General features: G+C 40.6%; 1 gene segment (V, D, J or C); it reads right to left on the bottom strand.

Moving 5' to 3' along the window:
• LOC133246075 (T cell receptor gamma constant 2-like) lies at positions 1-25,562 on the bottom strand. The segment is given in 8 exon segments: positions 1-599; positions 4,111-4,152; positions 4,437-4,484; positions 4,992-5,051; positions 9,730-10,059; positions 14,935-14,987; positions 24,999-25,302; positions 25,388-25,562. Coding segments are annotated over 8 exon segments (1,056 nt in total).
• Between the last annotated feature and the right edge of the window lie 1,237 nt (positions 25,563-26,799).

Below are 26,799 nucleotides of genomic sequence, written 5' to 3' on the forward strand. Positions count from 1 at the left end.
TTTTGATTTCTTTTTTAAAATTTATTGTGCTTATTGTGAAAATCAAAGTACAGGATTCAAGTAGCAAAGCCAGCATCTCCAGGGTGTGTGACGGAAGATCAGGGCCGTGGTCTCGGTGGAGATGCTCAAGGAGGAAACAGGGAAATGCCCACTGTGTGTGCTCCAGGGGTTATGAGGACTTAGGGGTGGGGAGGAGCTGATGAGGTTGTGGGGACAGTGGTGGGAGAGGCTCCCCTGGACTAGCCCTGGGCCGTGCCTTTGAGTAATGGCAGAATTCTTGTTAGAGAGGAAAACTGTCTGCCCAGTGCTTCGAAAAACCCTTACACAATGATAGAAAATTAGACACAACACCTGAAATAACCCAAACCCAGAAAGCAAGCCTGGCTAGGTCTTCAGTAGAGAGTTTCTGACACAATAGATGAAGAAGGGAAATTGGCCCCTTTGCTGTCCCCTGCGTCATGAGTTCTTCCCGTCACAGCAGACACCTGTTCTCCTAAACACACAGCAGGAGGTGGTGACAAAGTAGATGGCACTCTTGAGGAGGAGGAGGAGGTAGGTGTAGTAAGCAGAGTTGTACGTGAACTGCAGCTGCACGGTATCTAGGAGAAGTCATATGATTATTACCCATTCTTTCAGAAGGATAGGACACACCTCCTAACATTGTGTGTGTGCTCAGTCACTCAGTCGTGTCTGACTCTCTGCAGCCCCATGGACTGTAGCCCGCCAGGCTCCTCTGTCCATGGGGATTCTGCAGGCAAGAATACTGGAGTGGGTTGCCGTGCCCTCCTCCAGGGGATCTTCCCAACCCAGAGATCAAACCCGGGTCTCCCGAATTGCAGGCAGATTCTTCACCATCTGAGTCACCAGGGAAGCCCAATAAGAGGTATGGTCACAATTATTTACTTCTGATCATCTACATTGGCATGACACCCCTGTAACACCAAACCCCAAGGTAAACATTTATCATCACAACCACCACCACCAGGACGGCTCAGAATTCAGTTCACAGTTCAAGTCAACAACCTCAGCTAAATTCACTAGAACCTTCCAAAATATTAAAAAGTAAGGTTATATTTTTAATGGAGTCCAGTAGGGAAAATCATTTGTGATAAATTGCTTTCAGCATTTTCTTCACCCTTGCCATATGTCTAAAAAATAACGAGTAATATTCATTAACTGCTAGCCAAATGCTAAACACTTTTCTGAGAGCTTTGCATGCAAATTTTTAATCTTGTTTAATTTTTATGATAACCTATAAGATCATTTGGAGAAGGCAATGGCACCCCACTCCAGTACTCTTGCCTGGAAAATCCCATGGATGGAGGAGCCTAGTAGGCTGCAGTCCATGGGGTTGCTAAGAGTCAGACACGACTGAGCGACTTCACTTTCACTTTTCACTTTCATGCATTGGAGAAGGAAATGGCAACCCACTCCAGTGTTCTTACCTGGAGAATACCAGGGACGGGGGAGCCTGGTGGGCTGCCGTCTATGGGGTCGACCCCCATTTTACAAATAGACTGAGGACAGAGAGGAGTAATTTGCCTGACGTCACACATTTAGAAAGTACCAGGAACCACATTTCAATCCCAGCAACATGATTTTAATGAGCACATTCTTAGCTGTCATGTAGTTCTGCATCTCCACATTCAGTGCATACCCCAGACATTTGATATTTGGCATAAATATCAAGTCGAATCACTGGTTTGGAAGGATCTGATGCATTATACCTTGTGTATCAGTGAGATTATGATGAGGTTATGATCTGAAATTTGGTGGCGTCTACGGTGGGTGGGGCAGGGTGTAGTAAAGTGAACACTGTGCAAAATGCAAGACAGTGGTTAGCCCAATTCTCAGAAAGTTTAGGCGCTCATACCTTAGTCATCTGTCTGTCCTGAATGTCTCTCATCGTGGCTGTGATGTTATAGGCTAATTGCGCTTACTCTCCTTTGAAGTTTTACAAGAAATATATGATGTCAAGGAATAATTAACAACAGTGATGATGGATCTGACTTGGCTAAGCAAACCACAAGGCTGAAGTCTGTTCCTGAGGAAGTATCTCTCTCTCTAGAGTCAGAACTCCAGAATCACTAGTATATGGTGTGGAAAGGATCTCAGAAGGTGACAGGCTCATAACTTACTGCCCAGTGTCAGGTCAGGTGTTTGCTGAGTTTCAGGCCCCCTGACACAGTGAGAATGAAGAAGGGATGAGCAGGACTGGAGCCAGTGCTTCTAAATTCACTAAGAACCCTCATGTAGGGAGAAGGGACCACTAACTAGTACTGATCCTGTGCCAGCTAAATGGATACCCTATGGAGACATCCCACATAGCTGACCTTATCTCTGTAATAACTGAAAGTGAAAGTGTTAGTTGCTCAGTCATGTCTGACTCTTTGCGACCCCATGGACTGTAGCCCACCAGCCTCCTCTGTCCGTGGAATTTCCCAGGCAAGAATACTGGAGTGGGTTGCCATGCCCTTCTCTAGTGGATCTTCCCAACCCAGAGATCAAACCCGGGTCTCCCACATTGCAGGCAGATTCTTTACTGTCTGAGCCACCAGGGAAGCACTCCCCTTCAATTACTGAGTTAGGTGTAATTGTTCCCTATTGGCAGGTGAGGATTCTGCTGTTTAGCAGTGTAAGTAATGCACCCACATTAATGCAACTAATAACCAAAGAACTCTAGTCTGTGATAGTTGGAAGCCCAGGCACTTACACCCCCAGCCAGATGTCCATTGTGTCAAGGCCTTGGTTTTTGGATTTCTTACTCTATATCAGTGTCTTAGAGGAGGGATTCAAATGTCCTAGGTTGAAACTCCAGATCTAGCTGTGAGACTTGGTACTGCTGCTGCTGCTGCTGCTAAGTCGCTTCAGTTGTGTCTGACTCTATGTGACCCCATAGACGGCAGCCCACCAGGCTCCCCCGTCCCCTGGATTCTCCAGGCAAGAACACTGGAGTGGGTTGCCATTTCCTTCTCCAATGCATGAAAGTGAAAAGTGAAAGTGAAGTCACTCAGTCGTCTCCAACTCTTAGCGACCCCATGGACTGCAGCCTACCAGGCTCCTCCGTCTGTGGGATTTTCCAGGCAAGAGTACTGGAGTGGGGTGGTGAGACTTGGTACAAGGGACTTGATTAATTTTAGCTCATTGCCCTCATCTGTAAGATGGGGGGAAATTAATATGTTTTTTCCAGTGGTCAGGTATGGATGTGATAGTTGGACTATAAAGAAAGCTGAGTGCAGAAGAATTGATGCTTTTGAACTGTGGTGTTGGAGAAGACTCTTGAGAGTCCCTTGGACTGCAAGGAGATCCAACCAGTCCATCCTAAAGGAGATCAGTCCTCAGTGTTCATTGGAAGGACTGATGTTGAAGCTGAAACTCCAATACTTTGGCCACCTGATGTGAAGAGCTGACTCATTGGAAAAGACCCTGATGCTGGAAAAGATTGAAGGCAGGAGGAGAAGGGAATGACAGAGGATGAGATGGTTGGATGGCATCACCGACTCGATGGACATGGGTTTGAGTGGACTCTGGGAGTTGGTGATGGACAGGGAAGCCTGCCATGCTGTGGTTCATGGGGTCACAAAGAGTCAGACACGACTGAGCGACTGAACTGAACTGAACTGAATATATACCCTCTTAGGAGCTTTATGAAAATCATACTTAAAATACACAAAAGACATAGTATAAGGCCATCTGTAGGAATATGAAACTCTCTATAAGCATCAGTTTATGTTATTAGGTACTAGCAATAACAGTGCACTTACATAAAAGCAACTTGGTATCATTTTTGCATAGTCACTATAATCAAAAGCTACACAACCGCATCCTCTAATTGAGAGTCATCTCACACCAAAACCAGTATTTATTGTGTTAAGATGACTCTTACAGAATGTTGGATTTACTTAAAATATGTGTAACCTAAAATATATAGACAGTGTAACAATCTAAATAATAGACTTACTTAAGATTTCCTTATAGACCGTTTAACAGTCTATTTTGCAATATCCAGACTTTCTGATTTTCTACCTTAAACCAAGTTCAAAAGTTTAATTTATCTAGAGGAAAAAAGTGCTATAACATGACATAAAGGCAAATACAGACAAAACTTACTGTTTTCATCTTTCAGACATGCTTTTGTAGAATTAGCGAATTCTAGAAGAGAAAATAGTAGTCAATTGTTCGTACTTACTATTTGATACATGATGTATATGTATATGTATGTTTGTGTGTGTGTATATATGTACACAATACACACACATATATATAAAATCTGCCAATAGAGACAGGAGAGATACTGATCAAATGTATGAATCTTAAAGTTTCAGAAATAATTGGTCTTTCCTACCATAAACCAGGAAAGTTCAAAAGGTAATTTCATCAGGAGGAAAAGAAAATGCTATAGGATGACATGAAGGCAAATATATACAAAAACTTACCACTTTCATCTCTCGCACAAGCTTTTGTAAAATCAGTATCAGTGACTTCTAGAAGAAATGAGAGCAAATATTAATCAATTGTCCATGCCCATTATGACAGTGTGTGTGTGTATGTATATATGTGTGTGTGTATATATATATATAAAATCTGCTGCTAGACAAGTCAGTCGGTTCTTGAAACTATGAAAATTTTTAGCATCACTATTCCAGATATTTGTTCTTTTCTACTTTAAGCCAGAGAAGTTCAAAAGAAGTTAATTAATCAGAAGGGAAAAAAATACTAAAGCTTAACATAAAGGTGCATGCAAGCCTGCTAAGACGCTTCAGTCATGTCCGACTCTTTGAGACCCTATGAACTGTACCCCTCCAGGCTTTTCTATCCATGGGATTCTCCAGGAAAAAATACTGGAGTGGATTGCCATGCCCTTCTCCAGGGGATCTTCCTGACCCAGGGGTCAAACCCATGTCTCCCGTGGCTCCTGCATTGCAGGCAGATTTTTACCACTGAGCCACCAGGGAAGCCCAACATAAAAGCAAACATACACAAAAACTTACCACTTCCATCTTTCAAACAATCATTTGGAGGCTCAGTAGTAGTGACAACTGGGGTGAAAACTACAATAAATTAGAGAAAGTATTGTCAATTATTCATGTTCATTATTTGTGCATGCGTGTTTATATGTGTATGTGTAACATATATATGTATGTATGCATGTAGCATATATATTATATATATATAATCTGCTGACAGATTAAAATATGAGCTCTACAAATCCAGAAATAGTTCATCTGATAATATGTAATTCAGTAGATCTAATTCATATATTGTTTTCTACATGTGACAATGTCTGTCCAAAATACAATTTCAAGAAATATTTGCAGAAAGGCTAACAGAAAAAGTGGCTGCTCTACATCTTGAGCGTCCACTGCTGACATGAAAGGATGTTCCCAAGATGAACACATCCAATCCTAGAATCTGCAACAGAATCCCACGTTCAAGGAAGTCTGGCTCAGGTAAATTTCCCTTCTAAGCAAAGGAAAGCAGTCACAACTTTCCAAATCACACACGTTCCCAGTATCCCTGACTCATGCACATGATTTCTGCATTTGTGGTGTTTGTGGGCATAATGAAAACAATAAGGCTAATAGCTAGTGAGCAACTATAACTGCCCTAACTACTTCACATGTGTTACCTTCTTTAATCTTCCAGTGACACTGGAGTGAGGTGTATTTTGGGGGATTCCATGTTACAAAAGAAGAAATAAGGATCAGAGGGAAAGTGACTGGCAGAGAGTTGGACCAGTGGTACCAGTGATGACAGAGCCAGCATTCAAAGGATTATTGTGAGAGATTAAATGAGACGGAGCCTGTGTAAAGTACTTTGTAAAATAAGCCAGAGAAAGAGAGAGAAAGTAACCAATGAACAACAGAATTCTACTACTGTAGACACTAAAAGCATCTTCTTTTCCAGATATCTTAATTATTCTTATCAGTGACCTCGTTTATATAGGAGGTCAACATTTCAGTGCAATTCCAGGGATAGGAAATTCCAAATACAAAAAAAAATCAGCCAAATTGCATTTATAGGAGGTCAACATTTCAGTGCAATTCCAGGGATAGAAAATTCCAAATACAAAAAAAATCAGCCAAATTGCATTATAGTTTTCCATATAGAAAATGGATCCAGGAAAACAGAGTCATAGTGGTTGTTTGGTTTATTGCTTTTCTTCTGGATATGTTCTTATCCATATGGATTTGGTTCTGGTATGCCATTTTATGCCTTCATTGAGATCAGTTTTCACTATAAAAAATGAATTTGAGGTGTTAAGTCTTTGCAGTAAATGCCAAGAGTGAAATATTAATATAATCATCCTCAAGAACTGACCTTAATGTGTCTTAAAACTCTCTGGTACTTCCTTGATGGTACAGTGGGTGGGAATCCATCTGCCCATCCAGGGGACATGGTTTCAATCTCTGGTCTGAAAGATTCCACATGCCACAAGGCAGCTAAGCCTGTGCCCCACAACTACTTAGCCCATGCTCCGCAGCACGAGAAGCCATTGCAGTGAGAAGCAGTATATATTGAATCACTTTTTTGGGGGCTCCAAAATCACTGTGGATGGTGACTTCAGCCATGAAATTAAAAGACGCTTTCCCCTTGGAAGAAAAGCTATGACAAAACTAGATAGTGTATTAAAAAGCAGAGATATTACTTTGCCAACGAAGGTCCATATAGTCAAACCTAGGTTTTTCCTGTAGTCATGTATGCATGTGAGAGTTGGACTATAAAGAAAGCTGGGCACCAAAGAATTGATGCTTTCAAACTGTGGTGTTGGAGAAGACTCATGAGAGTCCCTTGGATTGCAAGGAGATCAAACCAGTCAATCCTAAAGGAAATCAACCCTGAATATTCATTGGAAGGACTGATGCTAAAGCTGAAGCTCCAGTACTTTGGCCACCTGATGGGAAGAGCCATGTCATTGGAAAAGACCCTGATGCTGGGAAAGATAGAAGGCAGGACAAAAAGGGGACAAGAGGATGAGATGGTTGGATGGCATCACCAACTCAATAAACATGAGTTTGAGCAAGCTCTGGGAGATGGTGATGACAGGGAAGCCTAGCACGCTGTAGTCCACGGGGTCGCAAAGAGTCAGACACAACTGAGAAACTGAACAACAACACACTATTCTTGAAAGTGAAAGCGTTAGTCTCTCAGTTGAGTCCAACTTTTTGCATCCCCTTTGACCGTAGCCCACCAGGCTCCTCTGTCCATGGGATTCTCCAGGCAAGAATATTGGAGTGGGTAGTCATTCTCTTCTCCAAAGTATCTTCCCAACCCAGGAATAGAATCCAATTCTCCTGCATTGCAGGGAGATTCTTTACCATCTGAACCACCAAGGAAGCCCATATAATATTCTTAACTTTTATCAAAAAGAAGAAACTTCCCAAAAATAGCATTAGAAATTTACTGCTGCTGCTAAGTCGCTTCAGTCGTGTCCAACCCTGTGTGACCCCATAGACTGCAGCCCACCAGGCACCCCGTCCCTGGGATTCTCCAGACAAGAACACTGGAATGGGAAATTTACTAAAGAGTGACATTCACAGAAATGCCCTCTTTAGCTATATGGCCATGAAATCCACGGGAAACATTTATTTTAGAAATTAAGTGCCAAGTATCACACATGATAAAAGGGAACTTGTCTCCTTTATGGTAATTATCACCATGAAACTTACTACCCTTTTTATTTTTCCTTAATCACAGAAAAGTTAAAACCTAATAGGACAGTTAGAGCCATGATTATATTAAACTGCACTTAACAACTTTGTTTATTATGTATTTCTTAGAGTAGAATGAGTGGAAATAGAAATTTAGGGCAGTTTCTGTAATCTTAGTTTTGATTAGTTTAAGGAAAGAATATAAATATTACAGTAGATGCATGAACAAATACACCCATTTATGTTTTAGAATGCAATTTTTTTGCTGACTTTATTTCATTTGCTCTTCATTGCAGTCCTAGGACAAAGCCAAGGCAAATGTTCAAGCTTGATTTGATCATTGGCAAACTAAGAATCAGAGAAGATAAAGACTTACTTCAGAAATTCAGACTGGTGCACAGCAAACGTCTGTGCACATTTTATGTGCTTGGTTCCCACTGCTTGAAAAGGCTTTCTAACCACAGAGAAAAGCACAAAATGATTCCTCTGATGGGCACTCTGTGGCCTTTGGTCTGCTAGGTGAATTACTCAGAACGTTAAGTCCCGAGTCCAGTGAGTTAGAGGACCACTGTCAAGGTGAAGATACACCCAGCACTTTGCCCCCACCGTCTGGACACATCCAGGATCTGCTCACAGGGGCTGCTTTGGGATGTCATGCCTGGATCGCAAGTGACCCTGAGTCATCCAGAAAAGTGTATATTCTCTTGACTGTAGTGCATCCTCCTAGGACAGTAATTCACCCAAGTGTGTCCATCCACACATCCCTCCAGACCTGGCATGTGCTAGGGCTGCAATAAAAGTATCTTGAAAGACCTTTTCTAACAGCAAGAAATACATTCATTATGTACAGTGGGAATAAGTTTTCACACTTTAGTCTCACTCGATCTTTAATTACAAATTTTAACTTCAAGGTAGTAAATAAAGTACAAATTTTAACTAAGACCATAATAAAACTGCAGCAGTAAATTATTCTCTTCAGTTGGTCAAAAAGTTCTTTCAAGTTTTTTCCATAACATCTTATGAAAACCCAAATAAACTTTTTAGCCAACTCAATACTTTTTGTTGAACTGCAGTCTGGTTTCCTCATAAGAACATCATTTTGTCATTTAATAACCCACTGTTTCTGACTTATACTTTGAGTAAAACCAGGATTAAAGTGAGAATGACTTTGCTTGGTGAGTAGAGCATTCCTGAAAGAAATATAAATGTTCTTATTTCCTGATCAACCAAGCAATCAAAAGTGGAATTTCTTTTTGCAAATTTGTTGTGCACTAAGTTGCTGCTGCTGCTGCTAAGTCGCTTCAGTCGTGTCTGACTCTGTGCAACCCCATAGATGGCAGCCCACCAGGCTCCCCTGTCCCTGGGATTCTCCAGGCAAGAACACTGGAGTGGGTTGCCATTTCCTTCTCCAATGCATGAAAGTGAAAAGTGAAAGTGAAGTCGCTCAGTTGTGTCCGACTCCTAGCGACCCCATGGACTGCAGCCTACCAGGGTCCTCCATCCATGGGATTTTCCAGGCAAGAGTACTGGAGTGGGGTGCCATCGCCTTCTCCGGCACTAAGTTGCTAGAGGCTTTCATATATTTTCTTTCATTTAATCCATACAAAGACCCTAAAATCATCATTGTGACTGTAACATTTTGGAAGATGAAACTGAGGCTGAGAAAGCTTAAAAATCTTTTTTCTTTTTTGTTTTAATGTTCCCATGACTGTACTATCTTAATTCTAGTGGGAATTTCAAAACATTTATGCTACCATTAAACATAACAACATCTTAGAAAGACGTGTTTATTTGACTTGACAGAAAAGTTGGGGTATTGTCTTTGAAAAACTGTGTTCTGGGAGGTTATTGTTGTTTAGTTGCTAAGTTGTGTCTGACTCTTCTTTTGTGACCCAGGCTTCTCTGTCTGGAATTTCTGAGGCAAAAATACTGGAGTGGGTTTGTGTTTCCAAATCCAGGGGATCTTGCCAACCCAGGGCTCAAACCCATGTCACCTACATTGGCAGGTGGATTCTTTACCACTGAGCCACTAGGGAAGCCCAAGGGAGGTTATATTTATATGTTTTTATTCACATACCTTCATTCACTGCAGGAAAAAGAATCTCTTGATCTTTTCCTCTTGTATTTTTCTCATGTTTGACGATACACATGTGCTCTTCCTTCAAGGAGTTTTCTGTCACGGTCAGCCAGCTGAACGTCATGTATGTGTCATTGGTCTTCATGGTATTTCCCTGCTGGGATGGCAGAACTCTGTTGCCATTCTTTTCTTTCCAAGAAACCTTAATAACATCAGGGAAAAATTTTTCCAGGAGACAAAGATATGTTGCAGCCTGTTGATGGTTGACTTCGTTAATTGAAGGAAGAAAAATTGTGGGTTTTGGGGAGGTATCTGCAGGAAGTTTTTTATCTGCAGAGGGGGATAGAAAATAATTTAAAATAGTTATTAGAGAAACATGGAGAACCATGGAATAAACTAGCATGCAATAAAAGGAAGAAAACTTGTCACTGAACTAGTGCTCACCATGGATTACATTCACTTACTATCCTTCTTATTTTCAATAGAAAGAGACGTTCAAGAGGTTATGTAACTTGCCCAAAGTCACAGCTAGCAGAGTAGAACCTGGATCACACGTTGGCCTTTGTTCTTTTTCCATATGGTAAGATGGGGTATGAGTTTTATCTCCTTCCAAAATTCACGAACACATTTATTTTTTAACATCTCTATTGTTTATCATAGTGGAGCCTGTTTTAAAGTGGATGGATGGGCTTCCCTAATGGCTCAGTGGTAAAGAATCCTCCTGCCAATGTAGGAGACACACATTTGATCCCTGATCCGGAAGATTCCACATGCCTCGAGCAACTAAGCCCCTGCACAACTATTGAGCCTGTGCTCTAGAGCCCTGAAAACATGACTACTGAGCCCTTGTGCTGCAACTGTGAAGCCCCGTGCCGTAAAGCCCAAGCTTCAAACAAGAGAAGCCACTGCAATAAGCCCGCACTGCAATGAAGAGTAGCCCCACTCTCTGAAACTAGAGAAAAGCCCATGTTGCAGCAAAGAAGATGCAGCAAGGACAAAAATTTTAAAAATAAAATTATATTAAAAAAATGAAGCATTTGGGTGTGTGGTGAGAATGAGAATGGGGGAGAAGTCCAGTTAACTCTGATAGTTTCTCTAGAGGTGAGAATCTTTGACTTTTTTCAAACTTTTAATTTTATATTTGAGTATAGCTGATTAACAATGTTGTGTTAGTTTCAAATGTACAACAAAGTGATTCAGTTATACGTATACATGTATCTCTTCTTTTTCAAATTCTTTTCCCAATTAGATTGTTACAGAATATTGAGCAAAATTCCCTTCCCTGTACTATATACAGTAGGTCCTTGATGGTTATCCATTTTAAATATGCTGCTAAGTCGCTTCAGTCATGTCCGACTCTGTGCGACCCCATAGATGGCAGCCCACCAGGCTCCCCGTCCCTGGGATTCTCCAGACAAGAACACTGGAGTGGGTTGCCATTTCCTTCTCCAATGCATGAAAGTGAAAAGTGAAAGTGAAGTCGCTCAGTCGTGTCCAACTCTTAGTGACCCCATGGACTGTAGCCTACCAGGGTCCTCCATCCATGGGATTTTCCAGGCAAGAGTACTGGAGTGGGGTGCCATTGCCTTCTCCGATTTTAAATATAGCAGTGTGTATATGTCAGTCTCAAAGTCCCTAACTGTCCCTCCCTCCACCCTTCCCCACTGTAACCACAAGTTTGTTCTTTAAGTCTGTGAGTTGGTTTCTGTTTTATAAATAATTTCAATTATATCATTTCTTTTTAGACTCTACATATAAGAGATATCATATGATATTGATCTCTTTCTCTGTCTGAATTACTTCATTCGGTAGGACAATCTCTAGGTCCATCCATGTTGCTGCAAATGGCATTGTTTCATCCTTTCTAATGGCTAAGTAATATTCCAGTATATATATACACACACACACACACCCCATGTCTTCTTTATCCATTCTTCTGTCATTGGACACTTAGGTTACTTTCAGGTCTTAGATATTGTAAATAGTGCGGCTATGAGCATAGAGGTGCTTGTATATTTTCAGACCATGTTTTTCTCTGGGAATATGCCCAGGAGTGGGATTGCAGGATCATATGGTAGCTCTATTTTTAGTCTCTTAAGGAACATCCCTACTGTTGTGCATAGTCACCGCACCAGTTTGCATTCCCACCAACAGTGTAGGAAAGTTCCCTTCTCTCCACTGCTTTCCCTTCCTATCCTGTTTTGTAACTTGTGCTCTCTTTGGTCACATAACTCATCCTCATGTTTTGCAACTCTGTGGAACTCCATTTAACTACTCTGGAATGAACCATACTTATCTTTGTCAACAAAGGTCCATCTAGTCAAGGCTATGGTTTTTCCAGTAGTCATGTATGGATGTGAGAGTTGGACTATAAAGAAAGCTTAGCATTGAGGAATTGATGCTTTTGAACTGTGGTGTTGGAGAAGACTCTTGAGAGTCCCTTGGACTGCAAGGAAATCCAACCAGTCCATCCTCAAGGAGATCAGTCCTGGGTGTTCATTGGAAGGACTGATGTTGAAGCTGAAACTCTAATATTTTGCCTACCTGATGCGAAGAGCTGACTCATTTGAAAAGACCCTGATGTTGGGAAAGATTTAAGGCAGGGGGAGAAGGGAATGACAGAGGATGAGATGGTTGGATGGCATCACCAACTCAATGGACATGAGTTTGGGTAAACTCCGGGAGTTGGTGATGGACGGGGACAGGGAGGCCTGGTGTGCTGTGGTTCATGGGTTTGCAAAGAGTCGGACACGACTGAGCAACTGAGCTGAACTGAACTGATCTTACTTATCATATAAATAAATGTCAGTAGGAAATTTATTGTATTTTTAAACAATATACAGTCATTTTTTTATAATGGGAATTAGAGTCCCTGTGTACTTGACAATTTGTGATGTTGAACTTAAAGCTTCAAATGTGGATCACCTGCCTGTTTCTGAAGTGATGGGATTCTTCTGGTGAGTTTCTAATTTTATATAACATCTGAACTTCAGATCTGAAAACTTTCAGATTTTTGAGTGGAGGAGTTGATTGTTTACAGTGCCTTGAATTTGGAAACAAAATAGCAATATTTCCATAACTTCTATTAAAAATGTATAATTTTCTGACATGCTTTATATAAACCTTATCAAGTAATGCATTTTATCAGAATTTTGCTTCACTTTAGAGAATGTTTACCAAGGCACATTTTCTTTTGAAATTTCATTTCAAGTTTAAGCATGATTAAGAATGCACAGTATTTTGATTCTGTATCTCCCCCAGTGTTAAATCTACCCTATAAGTTTGCTGAACTTCTTTAGAGTTCCATGGTTTACTATGTTTTCATCTGCTAAATAAATATACATATAATTAAAAATTAAATGTATGCTTCCTGAATTTCTTATGGACATGATGTCAACATATATAACAAAACATAGTTTATAAATGATCCCACTTAAATGCTGGCATGTTTCTTGATTATATATTTATGGTTAAAGTAATGGTTGAAATTATAAATGTTAAAACTCTTTCCAGTTTATTTCCAAATGAAACATAAATACTTTACTCATATTCTCTTTGAGCTAGTTTAGAGTTGTTTTAATCATTCTGAGGGCAGTTTCTTAAGAACAGAAAAATTAAACTTATCATTTGAAAAGAAAAAGAAAAAAATTTTTGAGAAATTTTTCCTCTGTAGAAAAATTCCTGAGTTTTCTACTAAAGAAGTAAGCAAACAGAGGTCATTTAAAAACTTACATTGTAAATACAATTAGGTCCTAATGTGTTTAATTTTATACACCTTACTCATGGTGTAAATAGTATTTTATTGATTATAATAGTAAGATACTGTATATTTCTCCCATCACACACTTTGTTTTTATTGCTTAAGAGTACTCTATGTTTCCTTATATTTTATAAATTAAATAGTTAGAACTATTTCACATTTAAATAAACAAATTACATTTTGACCTTTGCATCTGTATTTAATTGACTTCACAACATGATCATTTAATTTATGAATTAAAATTTTTCTGATAAATATGATCATGAAGCCCAAGTTTATTTTCTAAGGGCTAATTGTGTTGCTGCTGCTGCTGCTAAGTCAATTCAGTCGTGTCCAACTCTGTGCGACCCCATAGACGGCAGCCCACCAGGCTCCCCTGTCCCTGGGATTCTCCAGGCAAGAGTACTGGAGTGAGTTGCCATTTCCTTCTCCAATGCATGAAAGTGAAAAGTGAAAGTGAAGTCTCTCAGTCGTGTCCAACTCTTCGCGACCCCATGGACTGCAGCCCACCAGGCTCCTCCGTCCATGGGATTTTCCAGGTAAGAGTACTGGAGTGGGGTGCCATTGCCTTCTCTTAATGTTTGTGTTAGAGATGATATCAATTAAGTGAAAGGATTCAGATGTAAAACATATAGAACAACAAATATAAAAACAAATACATTTTAACTTCATTTTTCTTGACAAATAGAAAGCAGTCTGTTAAAGAGAGACAAATACCTCCCAATTCAATTTTGTGTGTGTGAGTGGACAGTAAGATAACTTTTTGTTTAAGGAGTTAGCAGTACAACTGCATCCTCTGAAGAATTTCTCTTCTGTCAATATTTTTGGATGCAAACAACTGTCCTTCCTGAGTGCAGTTTTCCCTTTGCATTTGAATAGAGTGTGGATACGCCTATCCAGCACCGACAACGTGTTACACAGTGTGTCAGGGACACTACTGACAGGCTTTCATTGAATTCTCACACGATACCAGCTGGATACATATGGCTATTCCATTTTGTGGATTCAGAAACTGAGGCCAAAGAATAACTGACCACGTGCTCATAAACAGTAAATGGTAGACCCAGACATCCTGATCAGACTGACTCCAAGGCCAGGTTCTTTGAAAACACCCCTTTGCCATCAGGAAAGGAAGTGTGTCAGCTCACAAAACTTACCTATAATAGCCAACTTTGGCCTTGAACCGAACACTTTCATGATGATCACATATATTATACAGGAACCCTTTATATAAGTCCACATGTTCAGAAAGCCAAATCCTACTATATTTGTACACAGTTGTCTATGGTATGCTCTAAGGATTTGTTTTAATATCTTTCCTAAACTCCTAAATCTAATCCCCATTCACGTTCCCATTTTCCCAAACATTTTAAACTATTATTCCAATTTGTTTCTTGCCTTCCCTCCACTACCTTGACAAAAAATGCCCTTCTTCAGGTACTTACCTAGGACGAAAACTTTTGTTCCTTCACCAAAGATCATGTTGTTTAAATTCCACAGTGATTCAACCTGTGGCAAAAACTTTAGACTAATTTAGCTTCTCTGAGTTCTTTAAGTCCTAGTGGAATCATGACAGCCTGGGATACAAGAGGCCAAGTTTCTGGTCCTGATTCACTTTGCTCATAACAGGCTCCATGGCTGAGCTAATCAGGTAAATTAAAGCTTTCGGTGTTTGTTTATTTGAAAACATAGTGTTAGCCTGAATCAGTTCGACATCCCTTTTAATGCTGAAGTGGGACCAACATGAAACAAGGTCTGAAAAAGTGATTTTATTAAAAATGCCATGGAAAAGAAAGACCATAATAATAATTATTATCATTATTATTAGTGATTTCTTATTACTAGGTGATTGTGTACTCCAACATAATATTTTAATATCATGTGACCAGGGCTTGCCCTTACTGATGGGAATTCAGTATTTTGGGGTTGCAACTGAGTCTGTGGCAATTAACTGTGAAGATTTGTTCCTTTGTTTGCCTTCTACTATGCTCCACATGTCAGGAATTCTCAAAGCCATGGTCATAGGGCACGTGCTTTTCATACACACAACTTAAAGGCAGTTAGTTGTTTGTCTAGTGTTACCCGCTGTATTTCCAGGGTTAAGCCACTCAAAGGGAACATTGGCGAAAGCCCAATATGTATAGTCAGTATATGGAATTACTTCACTTGTGTTGTCCAAAACAAATGGCTTCCCCCTCCTGCCCAATCAACAGCACAATTAATATTCTTCCAAGCTTTTACTAGAAATTTCAGCCTCAGACTGACTTCTCTCCAGCTCATGTGTAGAATTGAGCTTGCAACTCTTGGTCTTCAAGGCAGGATGATAAGAGAAATGGTAGGGTGCCTGGTTCTCAAGTTCTATTATTATCATGTTGGGTTGTGAAAACCTTACCTGCCTGACCCTATCTGCTGAGGGTCACCGTCTGTGAATGACATTAAGTGTTATGGTATCCGTAGCATTGATGAACTGGTAGTATAAATGGGTTTGATTAAAGACCATTTCTCCCATTTTATAAAATGGATGTTGAAGACTATATTCCATGTTTATTTCACTTTTCTCTTAACTTCATGTATTAAAGTCCTTTTCTAATTTTATGTTGTAAAAACATATCATATTAAAAATTTTGGTGTGCTTATTTTATCAGCTAATAAAAAGTAAGTATTCCACAAACTTTTCATTTTTTCTTTTTCATATTCACTTTTTTTAATTGAGCTAGAGTAGACACATAACTCTCCTACCCTTCAGCATTAAAATCTGAACCTGTGCTTTCTGCTAGAAGTCCTTTTTCCTCCTGCTTCCCTGAGTGCCTTTGATCTTATTTCATGCCCTTCCTGTACATGGCATTTTCTATCTTAGGTCTTCACAAATAAATTTTGGAAACACACAATTTAAATACACAGAAACACTGTTTTCACACACGAGTAATAATACAAATTATAACCTATTACAAATTAAGAAGTCAATTAAATAATCCATTTAAAAGATCAAGCTACAGAGGAGTAAATATTCAGAATATAAAAACTTAGACTTCATTTTTCTCACCTTGTGTAATGGCCCAGACTCTGTCCTTTGGAATAAACAAGTCTCTACTGAATCCCAGTATTTGCCACAGCAATTTGTTATGTGACTTTAGGCAAGTACCTGAACTTCTCTAAACCTCAGTTTTCTTATCTGTGGAATGGGAAGACGAAGATTCCTTTTGAGGAAAAGATAAGGCATGGAAACTACTTATCATGATGTCTGTTAAGTCGCTTCAGTCATGTCCGATTCTGTGCGACTCCATAGACGGCAGCCCACCAGGCTCCCCTGTCCCTGGGATTCTCCAGGCAAGAACACTGGAGTGGGTTGCCATTTCCTTCTCCAATGCATGAAATCATGATGTCTCAGTTCAGTTCAGTTGCTCAGTCATGTCCGACTCTTTGCAACCCCATGAATCGCAGCACGCCAGGCCTCCCTGTCCTTCACCAACTCCTGGAGTTCACTCAAAGCCACGTCCATCAAGTCAGTGATGCCATCCAGCCATCTCATCCTCTGTCCGTCCCCTTTTCCTCCTGCCCCTAATCCCTCCCAACATCAGGGTCTTTTCCAATGAGTCAACTCTTCGCATCAGGTGGCCAAAGTACTGGAGTTTCAGCTTTAGCATCATTCCTTCCAAAGAACACCCAGGACTGATCTCCTTTAGAATGGACTGGTTGGATCTCCTTGAAGTCCAAGGGACTCTCAAGAGTCTTCTCCAACACCACAGTTCAAAAGCATCAATTCTTTGGTGCTCAGCTTTCTTCACAGTCCAACTCTCACATCCATACATGACCGCTGGAAAAACCATAGCCTTGACTAGACGGACCTTTGTTAGCAAAGTAATGTCTCTGCTTTTGAATATGCTATCTAGGTTGGTCATAACTTTCCTTCCAAGGAGTAAGCGTCTTTTAATTTCATGGCTGCAGTCACCATCTGCAGTGATTTTGGAGCCCCCCCCCCAAAAAAAGAAAGTCTGACACTGTTTCCACTGTTTCCTCATCTATTTCCCATGAAGTGATGGGACCAGATGCCATGATCTTCGTTTTCTGAATGTTGAGCTTTAAGCCAACTTTTTCACTCTCCTCTTTCACTTTCATCAAGAGGCTTTTGAGTTCCTCTTCACTTTCTGCCATAAGGGTGGTGTCATCTGCATATCTGAGGTTATTGAGATTTCTCCCAGCAATCTTGATTCCAGCTTGTGCTTCTTCCAGTCCAGCGTTTCTCATGATGAACTCTGCATATAAGTTAAATAAGCAGGGTGACAGTATAGCTCTCAGTAAATAGTAGCTGATATTATTATTATTCTCTTTAGTGGGATGATTTGGGGTCATTTTATCAAATTTTTAGGACAGATAAAATATATGAATTTTATAAGCAATAACTATTACATCATTTGAGAAAGAAACAAGTTCATCAATGCAAGATCTGTTGTTTCTCTGGTAGCCACAGGCCACAGAATATGGGCCCAATCAAGCCAGCATCTAGAATGCTTTTCCACTAGACTATTAGCTGTTTGAGTGCTGGGATTTGTTCTGTCTGTGTCTTGTTCACACTTCTGTCTCCAGAATCCACACAGAAACTGTCCTCAAAAAATGTTTGCTGAGAGAATGAGTAAGTAAGGATGTCCAACCATGCAGACTCCTTTCATGGACTTCAGAGCTGAGATGGTTGAGCTCACAAATTCCATTACACTGGTCCATTTCCAAGCAATGCAGCAAGAATGATCATGACATAAATTCTGACTGCTCTCAGCTTTCGTCTATGAAACTAGAATAATAAGAAGTGGGATTTGCAAATGTTATATAGTTATTTATTATAAGAAATTTTGTTTGCACTGCTGTTAGGTCTTAGGTGAAAATCAGTAACAGGTTTTGCAGGTTATTGGGGGAAAACTATAGAGAATATAAAATTTTAAAAATGTTTCTCACTTAATGAGCCATTTATAAGAAAAGGATTTTTTTTTTGTAAATTCCTTTACAAAAAACTTTACTGACATAAACTTTGCCAACAACTTTACTGACATAATGACATATTATGCTAATGGTGTAAGTATATTGAAACATAAATGAAACAATGAAACAGATATGGTCCTTAAAATAGTTTAATATCTAGCCTGAGTCTATTGTGCATGTGTGTGTGTGTTTGTGTGTGTGTTCTAAAAGATGAATTTCAGTGGCTTACAAACAGGAAGTAGTTTTGTTTCCATGTACATCCATATACAGTGACCACTAGCTGCAAAATTGCTGTTCACATGCTGAGGCCAAGTATGGCAGTCAGATAAGGGGGATTGTAAGTTTTTTTTTTTCTGAAAAGCATCTATCAGTCTTTCATGACTAAGGTAAAAATAGAAAAAAAGTTACTTACCACAGGGAGCTACTATGAGCTTAGTCCCTTCTCCAAACATCTTCTTCCAACCTGAGCTGTCATACTGGTTCAGGCTCCTACAATGATTTCAGCCTTCTCCTACCTTCATGGAGTGACTAGCAGTTTAACAACTTTGGGCCGGCAATTTGACCTTCTGAGTTCTTTTGGAAGTCCTTGATGATGGGTTTTATGGCATCTGATATTTTATAAGTTTTCTTCAGATTAGTGGGCCCAAATATCTGTTTTCCATGGTGGACTAATCATTGACAATACTGATTAAAAATGAAAAGGATAAAAGCAGGAAAAGAAGAGTTTGACAGTAGTAGGTTAACCACCTGTTCTGCTTTCCCATATTTCCAGGAAGAGTATTCAAAGAATTAAGAATTTTTTTAAAATTTCCAGGTGTTCATCTGTGTTGAAACTGCTTGGAGTTCACATCAAAGGAAAAGCTCTTCCGTTCTCACAAACACCAGGGCTGCTCAGTTAGTGATTTGGGAATATATTTCTGAAAGGAGGAAACTCTTCAGTAACTGAAAATGCAAATTTACCAATTCAAGTGTACTTGAGCAATGTGGACAAAGTTCTCCATTCATCGAGTAACATATTTCTGTTTTGGGGGAAGGGAGAGTATTGTTGACTTACAACGTTGTTAGTTTCTAAAATGAAAACCAATAATACATATTTTGCAAATTATTGGAGAAAGGAGAACAATTTTTTTTATCTTAAACAACAGAGAAAAGAAAATTCAGAAAAGTGTTTGTCACTTAATAGACCATTTACAACAAAGTGATTCAATATATACTGCAAGGAGATCCAACCAGTCCATTCTAAAGGAGATCAGTCCTGGGTGTTCTTTGGAAGGACTGATGCTAAAGCTGAAACTCCAATACTTTGGCCACTTCATGCTAAGAGTTGACTCATTGGTAAAGACCCTGATGCTGGGAGGGATTGGGGGCAGGAGGAGAAGGGGACGACAGAGGATGAGATGGTTGGATGGCATCACCGACTCGATGTACGTGAGTCTGGGTGAACTCCGGGAGTTGGTGAGGGACAGGGAGGCCTGGCATGGGGCAATTCATGGGGTCGCAAAGAGTCAGCCACGACTGAGCAACTGAACTGAACTGACTGATGTATATACATACATATTCTTTTCCAATATGTTTAATACAGGATATTAAATATAGTTCCCTCTGCTATACAGTAGGACCTTGTTGTTTATATATTTTATATATAATAGTTTGTATCTGCTAATCCCAAACTCCTAATCTATCCCTTTCCTGCCCCTTTTCCTTTTGGTAGCTATAAGCTTGTTTTCTATGTCTGTGAGTCTGTTTCTGTTTTGTAAATAAGTCATCTGTGTCATATTTTAGATTCCACATGTAAGTGATATCACACAGTGTTTGTGTTACTCTGTCTGACTTCATTCAGCACAGCATCTCTAGGCCCATCCATGTCACTGTGAATGGTGTTATTTAATTCTTTTTTAGGGCTGAGTAGTATTCCATTTGGAGAAGGCAATGGCACCCCACTCCAGTACTCTTGCCTGGAAAATCCCATGGACAGAGGAGCCTGGTAGGCTGCAGTCCATGGGGTCGCTAAGAGTCAGACAGGACTGAGCGACTTCACTTTCACTTTTCACTTTCATGCTTTGGAAAAGGAAATATCAACCAACTCCAGTGTTCTTGCCTGGAGAATCCCAGGGACAGAGGAGCCTGGTGGGCTGCCATCTATGGGGTCACACAGAGTTGGACACGACTGAAGTGACTTAGCAGCAGTATTCCATTGTGTATATATACAGCCTCTTCTTTATCCATTCATCTGTCAATGGACATTACGTAGGTTCCATGTCTTGGCTATTGTAAATGTTGGTGCTATGAAATTTGAGTGCATACATCTTTTTGAATAATAGTTTTGTCCAGATATATGCCTAGGAGTGAGATTGCTGGATCATATGGTAATTCTATTTTTAGTTTTTTAAAGAACCTCCATAATGTTCTCCACAGTGTCTGCAGCAATTTACATTCCCATCAACAGTGTAAGAGGGTTCCTTTTCTTCACCATCTCTCTAGCATTTGTTATTTGTAGACTTTTTAATGATACATTCTGACCAGTGTGAGGTGAATCTTCATTGTTTTGATTTGCATTTCTGTAATAATTAGTGACAGGCAACCTGATTCTTTACCACAATAATTAGAAATGAGAATACAAGTTCTGTGATGACTTATCTTTCATACGATAAAAGAAGAAATTTGTAGAATACTATTTTCCTTGATATAGATTCCTTATTTAAACTAAAATTTGAGAGCTAAGGCCAGTTCTCTTACGATGAAAGAAGAAATGTCTTCCAGACTGTTCTGTAATCTTAAGCCACTCAATTGGATAAAGAGAAAAAGAAATTGCCAGAAGCAACTGAATGCTCCTCTGAGCACAGATAAGCTGTCCATTTGCCAGGACAGAGACAGGACTGACCCTGATTTCCCCACGTCTGCTCCAGACCCACCCTGTCATTTTAAATCCCTTACTGCATCAAGCATAGTGCCTTCCCTATGGAGATAAATCTATATGATCGATATTATTGGTACAAAAGAAAAATGTTAAAATAAAGCTGTAATTCTTGAATATAGTGTTTACACTATATTTTCAAAAACAGTTACACTCATTAGCTCCTTTTATGTAAATGATGGTATTTTGAGCCAAGAAACAAGTCTCCACAGAGATCAGGATGTGACATAAGGATGGATGATCAGGTAGAAAATGATAGAGCTGGAATGCAAACATTTATGTAATACCAAGTGCCCAGTGTGCTACAGAAGGGAACATGAAATCATTCAATACTGCTTTTCATTCTTTTAAAAACAATTTTTAGTTCCTTTTGGAATATAGTTGATTAACAACGTTCTGTCAGTTTCTAGTGTACAGCAAAGTGATTTTAATTCTAATTTTGCCTATTACCTGCTTGATTTATTTGCTATCTAACACTCAGTGTTCTAACTCTGAAAATGTAGTAAGAACACCTATGTCTCACATCATTATAGGAAGATGCATAGCACAATCCAGATATAACACGGGAGTTCAGTGGATCCGTGACCTGTATCTCCTTCCTCTCTGCTCCTTCTCTTTTTGGAAGGAGGCAGGTCACAGAGACACCACTGAGGGGACCTAATGTGGACTGGGGTACACCCTTTGCATCCCCTTAGTTCCTTGACTTGAATGATATGATTGGTATCTCCTGACAGAAGAACTCTCTGTCAGGGCTGCTAGAGATCTCAGCCTTGCCTCCCAGTATGCACTCTGTGAGGGAGCTTCATGGTCAAGGCTGTGGGGCAGCCACACTCATCTTTGTCCTTCAGGGAGATCCCCACCCATCTCACACCTAACATGAGCAAGGAAGGAGCTGACTGTAAATGTCCTATATTTCCTGTGCCAAAGAGGTATGGAAAATTGTCAGAAAAGTTTGATTCAAAAATTAATAACTATATACCAATAAAGTTTTTAAAAACTTAGTAAAAATCTATTACTCTTCTACTCTATCACACTGCCCTCAATGAACATGACCTGGGGCATGAGCACAATGCACAGCCACGCCTTTGCCGTCCTACATCCCTCACTTGGAGAGAGACAGACTAGCTGAAGTGCTTCCCAAAGTAAGTGACGCCTTGGGACCATTTCTTTCATCCTGGCAGTGATTACCCTGAAAAAGAGATCACCCAAGAAAGATATACTCTAGGTTTCTAAATATGTCTCAGTAGGATTTTCATGCAGAAAAGAGCTAATCTACCACCATGGAGGTTGCAACTGACATTAAGTGGTATAATTCCAAGAGAGAGACATTTTGGAATGGTTATATTCTGCTTTAGACCTGAGAAAACTGATGCCTAAAAGTGTGAAGATCTTGCTCAAGGTCACAGAGCTCATAAGGGAAAAGCCAGAGTCAGTGAGGGGTGAGAATAGGGTTCACACCATAGCTGAGGTTCACAGCAGAGGCACTGGGCTGTCCCTTCCCAGGGACTGTGGACCACGTATTAATAGCTCTGTAAGGACATGGGTGATGAGCTGGTTCTTCTTGTTGGCCACATTGTCACCAGTTCAAAAAATTCACTCCCTGTGGAGTCTGGCATTGGTGTGACTGCAAGAACAGGAAAGAGTTGTATTAGGATGATGGGGAAGATGAAGTAAACGAACGTGAAACAGAGCTAGAGTAAGTTTCTGTCCCCTTTAGCTCCATCTCTTCTAACACATACTGGGGGATCTTAGCTTTGAATTAGGCCTTCAGGGAAGGGTTGGGCTCTTTCAGAAGGAAAGCATATATGAATTATACATTTCTAACTGCAAAATGAGAGCTCAGGGAGGTAGACAATGAGTTTAGGAATCTTTTATTAATTGTTTTACCATTGCTATTAAGCTGTACATAAACTTTGACTTTCCACTTGAAAAGGGTCTAAATTCACCTTAAACTTCAAAAGGATTTTCTTTTTCTCCCTCATACAGCATCGGGGCTTTCCTGTTTTGGGCTTGAAGAATCAGTGACACAGGCTTTCTTTGTTTTTCCTCTTCTTTTCATAAGAAGGTAGTGAATATAGTGATAAGTGATTTGTGTGATTTTCCTATAAATGCAGAGATTAGAGGCATATATTTTTAGCTGTTCAACCTCCTCATTTTATAGAAGAGAGCAGAGTAGCCAGAGATTCACTCAAAAGTCCATATGTGGTGACATTCAAGGAGACGTGTATAACAGGATATTGAATATTGAATAGCTCCCTGTGCTATACAGTAGGACCTTTTTGCCAATCCATTCTATACACAATAGTTTGCATCTGCTAATCCCAAGCTCCAGTCCTTCCCTCCCGACCCTCCTTCCCGTTGGCAATCGCACGTCTGTTCTCTGTGCCCCTGAGTCTGTTTCTGTTTCATAGATGGGTTAATTTGTGCCATATTTCAGATTCCACATATATGTGATATAAAAGGGTATCTGTCTTTCTATTTTTAACTTACTTCACTTAGAATGATAATCTCTGGTTGTATTCATGTTGCTGCAAATGGCATTATTTTATTCTTTTTTATGACTGAGTAGTATTCCATTGTGTATATGACCACATCTTCTCTATTCATTCATTTGTTGATGGAAGTTTAGGTTGTTTGCATGTTTGGGCTATTGTGAACTATACTTCAATGAAAATAAATTAAATTAAAAAAAACAACATCAGAGAGAAGTGTAAGGCAGAGAACCTGATGTCTCATCCAGGGTTAACTACATCACCATGAGGATTTTTATCAACTCAAACTCATGAGTGCCAGGCATGCCAATAGATGAGGACACTGAGACATTGCCAATATTGTTTCCTGGGCTTCTAACTGCTGTCTCTTCCCCTGCAAAATGGTGACAATGGGTAAACAACTTAGAGACTGGGATCAGGCATACACTTCCAGGCTCAGCTTTCAAACATTTTGTGGCAGATCTGTCCTTCACCCTTGAAATCATTTATGTGACATTTTGTCTGTGCATCCTTCAAGGAAAATGGTCAGATTTTTATCTTTTCAGTCAATACCAGAGCTGTCCGTTAGAAATAAATGTGAGTCACCAATTCAAGCCATAGATGAAAATGTTTTGGCTTCTGCATTAAAAAAAATGAATGTTAGGACTATTTTTACTTAGTCCAAGATGTCCAAAATATTTCAACAGTAAGACAATATAAAAATAATTAAAGAGATATTCCACTTTTTTTTTCTGCATCTATCTTCAATGTATAGCTTGTGTTGTAGACATACAGCCCATCTCAGCTTGGACTCTTGAACTAAATACATTTCAAGGGCTCAATAGCTGGATGTGTTTAGTAGCTGGTGGATTGAGCAGCCCAGATTCTCCTCCAAATGCTCCAGACAAGCTGAACTGGACAATCTTTGGAAAAGTCCCTGCCACCTGCACAGCTTTTTCCCTGGGTCAGCTTCAGCTCCCATCAGATTTTATCTGCAGAAGCCCTAGAGTGGGGGGAGTCGTCAGGATACTGAGAGGTCACCCCAAGGCAACCTAAGGGACCTGGAGGCGGTGGCAGTTGCCAGGTCTGGGAGAGCAGTGGGTCTCAGCGCTTTTTGTGCAGATCCCGGGGCTGCGCGCACTGCTGTGCCGATCCCCAGGTAGCACAGTAGTACAGTCCTTCGTCGCTCTTCGCCAGCTTCCTCAAGGACATGGTGCAGCTCTTGCCATCCGCGCCGCGGGCTGCGTTGACTTTATCACCTCTTAGGACCGAATCCCACTGCACATCCCGCTTGGACAAGGCTAGATAGAGAAGCCTCTCAGGGGCCTGGCCCTCCAGTTGGCGGAACCAGTGGACGTAATCCACAGACCTACTGATCTGACAGGGCATAGTGAGAGCTCCACCTGCGTGCCCCACCATCACGGACCGCTGGAACACCCTGATCTCCTGCTGGATGCCTGCAAGGGATGAGATGAGGGCAGGTTGAGTCCGCAGATCTGGGTGCATCCCGCCCGGCCCACCGGGGAAGCCGCAGGGACTCACCTGGAACCACGAGGGCCCAGAGGAGGGCCAGGCGGCCCAGAACGGCTCTGCCCCCTGCCCCGAGAGAAGAGCCCATGGTGGTGGGGCTCAAGTTGCCCGGAGGCTTCACACCTGGGTGTGTGATGGAGGTCAGGTCAGGGTCTCAGTGGGTGCTTCTCCCAGGCTACCCGGGGCAACTGATATGAGAAGTAAGGGAGGGGTGGAAGAGGGAGGAGCCAGAGGGAGGAGACAGGAGTCTGACCACAGGGTGAGGGGAGGAATGGTAAACAAGAAAGTTCTGAGAAACACTAATGAATATTGGTGGAATAATGAAATAGGAATACAGAGATCGGTGATTGGGCATCAAATATACTTTGGCAGTGTGCTAACTGATTTATGTTCATTGTTTTATTAAATCCTGAAACCTTGTGGGATAAATAATATCTTCGTTTTGGAAATGGGGAAAGCTGGGACTATTTTATTTCATTTTGTTTTAACTTTTATTTTAGAGTATAGTATAGTGGATTTACAATGTTGTGTTAGTTTCAGCTGTACAGCAAAGTGACATATATATATATATGAATATATGTATGAATATTTTCATACATGTATGAATCTGAATCCCTTTTCAGATCCTTTTCCCATATAGTTTATTACAGAATATGGAGTAGATTTCGCTGTGGTATACAGTAGGTCCTTGTTGTTTATTTTATATATGGTGGTGGTTTAGTCTCCAAGCTGTGTCCTTTGCTTTGCGACCCCATGGACGGTAGCCTACAAGGCTCCTCTGTCCATGGGGATTCTCCTGGCAAGAATACTGGATTGGGTTGCCATGCAGTACTCCAGGGGATCTTCCCAACCCAGGATCGAACCTGGTCTCTTGCATTGCAGGCCTATTTTTTTTACCAACTGAGCCACCAGGGAAGCCAATTTTATATATAGATGCTGGGAGGGATTGGGGGCAGGAGGGGACGACAGAGGATGAGATGGCTGGATGGCATCACTGACTCGATGGACGTGAGTCTGAGTGAGCTCCGAGAGTTGGTTTTGGACAGGGAGGCCTGGCGTGCTGCGATTCATGGGGTCGCGAAGAGTCGGACACGACTGAGCGACTGAACTGAACTGAACTGAGTGTGTATATATTAATCTCAAATTCCTAATTTATCCCTTCCCCAAAGGAGATGGTTTTTAAGTCACTGCATGCCCAAGAAGAATTAGGTTGGGATTTGAAGCCAGGTCTGGCTGGAGACAAATCTCATGCTCTCTTTGGCTACTTTATACCCACAGAGCAGTGAGTGCCCTGCTAATTTGGGAGGAGAAGACAAACCCAGAACAACCATCCTTGCTGAAAAGTCCTGCTACTATCTGAGCCAGCATTGGGTTGTATCCTCCAAGGGTCTCATCAGAGGGGGCTAAATTTTCTGAATAATATG

The sequence above is a fragment of the Bos javanicus genome, chromosome 4 (genome assembly GCF_032452875.1).
Source record: "Bos javanicus breed banteng chromosome 4, ARS-OSU_banteng_1.0, whole genome shotgun sequence".
Classification (NCBI taxonomy): domain Eukaryota; kingdom Metazoa; phylum Chordata; class Mammalia; order Artiodactyla; family Bovidae; genus Bos; species Bos javanicus.